General features: G+C 34.4%; 1 protein-coding gene across 1 annotated transcript; it reads left to right on the forward strand.

Annotated features, from left to right (window-relative positions):
- Positions 1–1361: 1361 nt before the first annotated feature.
- Positions 1362–2796, forward strand: LOC116169963. Its single transcript, XM_031486179.1, has 2 exons — positions 1362–2041; positions 2094–2796. The coding sequence occupies exons 1-2, from the start codon at positions 1631–1633 to the stop codon at positions 2757–2759; spliced, it is 1077 nt and encodes a 358-aa protein (XP_031342039.1). The 5' UTR covers positions 1362–1630; the 3' UTR covers positions 2760–2796.
- The last annotated feature ends 4225 nt before the right edge of the window (positions 2797–7021 follow it).

Genomic DNA, 7021 nt, shown 5'->3' on the forward strand with positions numbered 1-7021 from the left:
TCAACATAATTTCCCTTCCCTTTCACAATCAGGTACTAAAAAACGGAAAACAATATCACCTTTGCCATCATGGAAAGAAGAACATAAAGAAATTCTGAATCAGTTTAGTTTCAATCCCCAACAACTACCCGTACCAAAAAATCCTTACCCACCTAGGTACCATAACATAAACAAAGAAAATACTAACGAACCAAACAATTTTAATGTTTTGATGGGCATAATTTACAAATTTTTTGAAGAAAATAAAAGCGATCAGAATAGTATTAGTCAAGATGATTTAGAGAAACTACTATTAACAATTAAATCTAAATTCAATACAAATTCAACATGAAATTTATGCAGTGGAATGCTAGGTCAGCAATTGCAAACAGAGATCAACTAGAACATTATTTAAACAATCAGAGTATTGATGTAGCTTTTATTTGTGAAACCTGGTTTAAACCAGGAAAATATGTTAACTTCCCTAGGTATAATACTGTACGTAAGGATAGGGACGATGGTTATAGTGGGGTAGCGATTATTGTCAAGGCGAACATTAAATATCAAGAGTATCCTATTGTTAGTCCAATCCGTGACACCGAAATCGTCTCAGTGAATATCCATTTAAATAAAACCATCACTAACCTCATCTCAATCTATTGTAAACCGCAAATGGTATTATCATCCGATGACTGGTCAGAAATATTTTCAATTCTTCCCAGACCATTTATAATGGCCGGGGACGTAAATGCTCATCATTCTGCTTGGGGTTGTGATAGGATTGATAACAAAGGTAATTATTTGCTAGATGCCATTCATGAAAGTAACTTAGTTATATTAAATGATGGGTCAGCTACCCTTATTATACCACCCAACAGTCCTAAGGTTGCGGTAGATATTACTGTCTGTACTCCAGAAATTTGGGATTTATTTAATTGGTCTGTTACAAATGAACCATTAGGATCTGACCATTTGGTTATCAATTTTGAAACTAATGTAGAGCCTCCCAAAGCAATATATTTTACTCATAAGATCTGGAATGTTAAGAAAGCTAACTGGAGCAAATACCAAGAGCACCTTAATACTCGTAACAATGAATGTACGGACTTCAATTCTTTTATCAATTTAATAGTATCGGCAAGCAATACTGCAATACCGAGAGTTAAAAGCAATACCACCAAAAAATCTAATAAGACTTGGTGGAACAATGAATGTCAGTTAGCGGTTCTCGAAAGGAAAACTAAGTTAATGAACTATAAAGCAAATCCAAATTTAAACAATTATCTGCTATTCAAGCAGTCAGATGCTAAAACTAATAGTATATTAAGTATGGAGAACGGTAAGGGATTTTTACCGTTCGAAGACAATTGTTTGGAGGAGGAGCGAAGCGACGACTCCAATTATTGTCTGAGAACGGTAACCCTTAACGTTCGACGTGCTTATAACATTTTTTGCGCGATCGGAATAAAAATTATGCAATCATTAGAAATACTACTTACTGAGAAAAGAACGAGCGGAATAAATCGAAATGATCGAAGTGGTATTGTATAGGTACTTACATCACTAGGTAACGAGTTTGTTATTTGTCAAAACTGAAAATAATAAATTCATCAAATTGTGTCTGTAGTTTTCTAGCTTTTATACTTCAGTTATGAGCGATTCCGACAGCGATCTAATAGACGAAATAGAAGAAGCATGGGACATTGGATGTTCGGCGGTAATACCACAAAAGTCAAGGATCCGGTACGAGAATACGTACAACATTTTTAAACAGTGGTGCAGTGAGAGAAATGTAGGTGTTACCGAGAAGGTTCTGTTGGCTTATTTCGTTAAACGAAGTGATAAGCTGAAGAGTCCAGGAAGTTTATGGGCAGAATATTCCATGCTAAAGAGCACAATATTTTTATATGAATCTATTAATATTTCGACATTTTCCACGTTAATTGCTTATCTTAAAAGAAAAAATGTTGGTCATAGACCAAAAAAAGCTCAAGTCTTCACGAAAAATGATATGGTGAAATTTTTAAATGAGGCGCCCGATGAAATATTCCTTATCCACAAAGTAAGTTTAAATTATAAAATTTGTGTCTCCATTATTTGTGTTGCATCTATAGGTAGCTATGATTCTTGGCGTGGCAGGGGCTTGCAGGAGAGAGGAGCTGTACAACATGAAAGTTGCAGATATTGAAGACCATGGAGCCCTTCTTGTAGTAAAAATTCCCAACTCGAAAACAAATATCCAACGGACATTTACTGTAACAAGTCAAGTGGACGACAAAGTTTTCTATTTGGAAATTTATCGAAAATACATTAAACTTCGACCCACCAACGTAGTTTCGGCACACCTGTTCTTAAATTATCGTAACGGAAAATGCAGTCAACAAGTAGTTGGAAAAGGGACGATTGGGAAATGGCCATCAAAAATTGCAACATATTTGAAATTAGAAGGACCGAACGATTATACAGGTCATGCATTTCGGCGCACTTCAGCCACTTTTTTGGTTAATAAAGGTGTAGATGTATTAGGTTTAAAAAGGCATGGTGGATGGAGGTCTTCGACGGTGGCCGAAGGCTATGTCGAAGATTCTCTACAAAACAAAATTGAATTTGCCAATAAAATTTTATGTACTGGTAGTAACAGTGAATTGGAATGTGTCAATCAAAACCATAGCACGTCTTCAAACACCATCTCTATTGCTTCCGGTTCTAATGAAGAACGTATTGTTTATATTGGAAACAACAGCACAAACTGTACTTTTAATATAACAATAAATAAATAAAAATTAAATGTAATGTAAGACTTTGACTGTTGATTTTGAATTTGAATTGATTGTTTTTAAAAAGGCGTCGGTAAGTATTTTTGCTGTTCTGTTTTCAGATCGGTAAGTAATTTTGGCGTCGTCGTAATCATAGCAACTGGTAAATTCCACCTACTGTCATGGAAACACACATGGTAAATAGTCAGAAATGACCGATCGCGCAAAAACGCATCATTAAGCAAACTAAAAGGGCCAATTGGAGACGATATGTTCAAAATTTAAATAAAAGTGTTCCAATCTCAAATGTATGGAAAGAAATAGGCAAATTAAAAAATAGAAGGGAGTGCAATTACACAAGAATGAATAAAGAACCTTGGGTTCAGGATTTTTTAATGTTACTTACTCCCACTTTTGTCAATAATAAAATCGATTATAACATTGATCCAGATAGCAACCACTTCCTACTTAAACCGTTCACAAGGAAAGAAATGGAAAATGCAATGAACTCATTAAATTTATATTCCAATCCTGGGTTAGACAGCATTCATTACATCCAAATTCTTCAGTTGCCAGAAATAATGCAATCAAACTTACTGAAATACTTTAACAGCTTTTGGTTAGATGGAAGGTATCCTGACATGTTTAAAAATTATATTGTTCAGCCAATCTTAAAAGGCAATAAAGCTACAGGGAAAGTTGATTCCTATCGCCCTATATCACTAGCATCGTGCATTCTTAAACTTTTTGAAAAACTAATTAAGAGACGTTTAGAGTGGTATGCAGAACCTAGAAAGTTACTACCCGATTCTCAAAATGGCTTTAGGCGTGGTAGGGCCACAACCGATAGCATTGATCAATTGGTTATTGATATAATGATAGCTTTTTCTACAGGGAATTCTGTTTCAGTACTATTTTTAGATGTAAGCAAAGCGTATGATGGTATCCAACCCCCATTATTAAAGAATAAACTAAGGAATTTTGGACTCCAGGACAAATTCATCAGAAATATCATCAACCTAATTGACAGAAATGTGTATGTAAAAACAAACGAAGGTCTAATTGGGCCCCGAAAAACATTTTCCACAAGGGAGTATCTTATCACCTCTTCTTTATATTTTATACGTAGCTGACCTCGAACAAATATTTAGCCCAATTATAAAGATTTTACAATACGCAGATGATATTTGCGTATATACAGAAGATAAAAAGCACCTGAATACCTAAGTATAAACATCTTGATGTTGCATTCACCCAGTTTTCTGAATGGGCGTTTAGAAACAATATAAATATATCCCAAACAAAATCTGGGATATGCACATTTACCAGGAAAAGAACTCAGTTACCTTCAGAAATTATATTAGGCAATATTAAATTTCCTCTTAGGGATCATATCTGTTTTCTAGGGGTTTGGCTTGACAAAAAGTTGAATTGGAAGTGCCAAATTAATCATCTTTTGAGCAAAACAGAAAATGTACTAAACGTGTTACAAGCAATTTCACGTAACAAGTGGGGTTCATCGCCAGACATTGCAGTGATGGTTTATAAATCTTACATACAATCTATTCTTGACTACGCCGCTACGTTCTACGGCGCGGCCAATAACTGTCATCTAAAAAAATTGGAAGTGTTACAAAATAAATGTATACGTGTTTGTTTGGGACTTTTTATAAGTACACCAATTGATATTCTGTATGCCGAAAGCGGTATTATGCAGCTTAGTAGGCGGAGGGAACTATTAAGCAATAGTTTGGTGTTACGCTTGTATGAAAGAAGATCACCTATATACAATAGATTGCACGAACTCTTTATTCTACATTTAACAAGTTCATATTGGAAAAATAAAGCTACTCCCACAATAGTACAAAGTTATTGTGATACTATAGAATACAGGAAAGTAGTTGAGTCATCTGAAAGAAATAGCGGTTACCCTTACCAGTTTGATATATATAATCTAACCGTAGATACTTTCGCTTTCCCAGACTATAGCAGGCTGCCACTACCATTTAGACAATACGCTTTCCTAGCTGATGTTAAGATGCAGTACCCAAATTTCCATTTAATTTTTACAGATGGATCAAAGAATGATGACAATGTTGGATACGCAGTATATCATAGTGACTACAAGCTTAGATTTAGTTCAAAACTCTCTAAATACACTTCCATTTATTCGGCAGAATTGATTGCAATAGTAGAAGCGTTAAAATACGTCCTCAGCTTAAGGTACAATCGACTTATAATACTTACTGACAGTTTAAGCGCTATTAAGAAATTGAAAAATTTTGATTTCTACCGAAATAATAACCACCTCCTTAAGAATATTTTTGAACTTTATTTCCAAGCGCGCAAGCAAGAAAAAAATGTTATCATAGCTTGGATAAAAGCGCATGCAGGAATTGAAGGTAACGAAATTGCTGACCTTCGTGCTAAAGAGGCAGCAAACAGTAGAGATATTAGTCTTAACTATCATATTCCTAAAAGAGATGTCATGGTGTGTATTAAAGCACACATATTAGAGGTATGGAATGCACAATACAGGATGGGAACAAAAGGGCAATACTACAAACAATTAGAACCAAACTTACCTCAACAACCATGGTATAAAAATATCTCCAGCAGGCCTTTTATTGCAACCATTTGTCGATTGAGAGCCAATCATGGCAGATTCCCTTCACATCTACATAAAATAAAATTAGCAGACACTCCAATATGTTTGTGTGGTAGTGAAGGTTCAATGCAACACCTTATGTTGGAGTGTCGACTTTTAGAAATGAATTCTACACAAATCTACAAAAATGTAATGTCACTTTCCCTACAACATTGTTTCTTCTTTTAGAATCCAAAAATATTTCGATATATTTATACATATACCAGTTTCTACAACAAAATAAAATTGAAATTTGAAATTTAATAGAAATCTTACTTATAAACTAGGCTGGCTTATTGGTACCGCCAAAGCCAAAAACACAAAAAAAAACAAAAAAAAACAACGAAGTTGGGCTTATATGTTCAATTTTCCGTCGTCTGTCTGTCTGCTATCCGTCTGTCTGTTCCATCGAGATCTCGGCCTCGAAAATTTTGTCACTAGTACAGCAAAATGTTAAAAATTGTTTATTATTTAAGTCAGAAAAAAGACTAGTTACTAAATTTTTAACATTTTGGTGTAGTAGGCGTTGACAAAATGTCAAAATAATTTGTTCTTGTAAATGACATAATTTGCCATAAATAATTGTATTCGTAATAAAATATGCTGCTCAATGCAGTATGTACTCTTTTTCCGGTCCATATAAAAATATGAAGTTGATGATAGTTTTTCAAAGAGGAAACGACGCACTCAAAATCTGTGAGCACCATCTTGTAGGATAATTTCAGTTTTTTCGAATATCTTCGGAACTGATCGCAATTTCGGCATTTTTAGAACATCGTTTTACTAAGCCTTTTAAAATGCACAACTCATTCTAACAGACTGTGTGTCTCTTATGGTTTCCGACTTCTCCATGATGTTCATTCTTATCTGGGACTCACTTCATCTTGTAATCTTTTCTCCATGGTTTAAAGAAGTGAAATTATCGTGCTATAGGTTGAAGTGGCTAAAAATGCCATGTACAGTACTGTACCCAGTACAAAAGTTCACATTCAACATTTATTTCTTCCCTTGTTCTCCTTTTAGGCACCCACGAATAATGTCGCACCAGACATGGCAAATTATAAATTTTTTTAATGTGATTTAAAATCCTTTGATAGGAGAATTGTGTGTATCTGTAAGAGAATCTTTATTAGTTTAGATTTGTGAATAATTATATTTTTAGCGAACGTACTTGTAATATTCTGCGAGTTTTCACATACTCGTCGGTGCTTTTTCTCGAGGAACAAGGGGGTTCGAGTAAATGGTAGCTGTTGTGTTGCAAAAATCTCTCATATTACTTTTTTCTCAAACCTTCATCAGTCTTACACATATTGCTCGAGAGGAAAAACTTCTTGTTGAAATAATTCTGGCGACTTCATTAATAAGTTGTGTTTCAATTTCATGTTGTATTTCTCGATTTTGTTTTGTAAATATTTGATTTTACTGCAACTACACGACGTGTAGGTGGCTAAATTTAATCATCGTCGTTACTCGTTATACAGAAGGATGTTTTTAAAGAAAATTGGTTTATTTATTAAACATCGCGGGTCCGTTTTACCTTCGTCTCCTTAAAGATTTATAATTCATCGCTAAACGCGCAAAAGTAAACCTTGGGAATAGTAACATGCAATGTTTATTATAATTCTACCTTGCTTTTCAT

The sequence above is a fragment of the Photinus pyralis genome, unplaced genomic scaffold (genome assembly GCF_008802855.1).
Source record: "Photinus pyralis isolate 1611_PpyrPB1 unplaced genomic scaffold, Ppyr1.3 Ppyr1.4_LG4, whole genome shotgun sequence".
Classification (NCBI taxonomy): Eukaryota; Metazoa; Arthropoda; class Insecta; order Coleoptera; family Lampyridae; genus Photinus; species Photinus pyralis.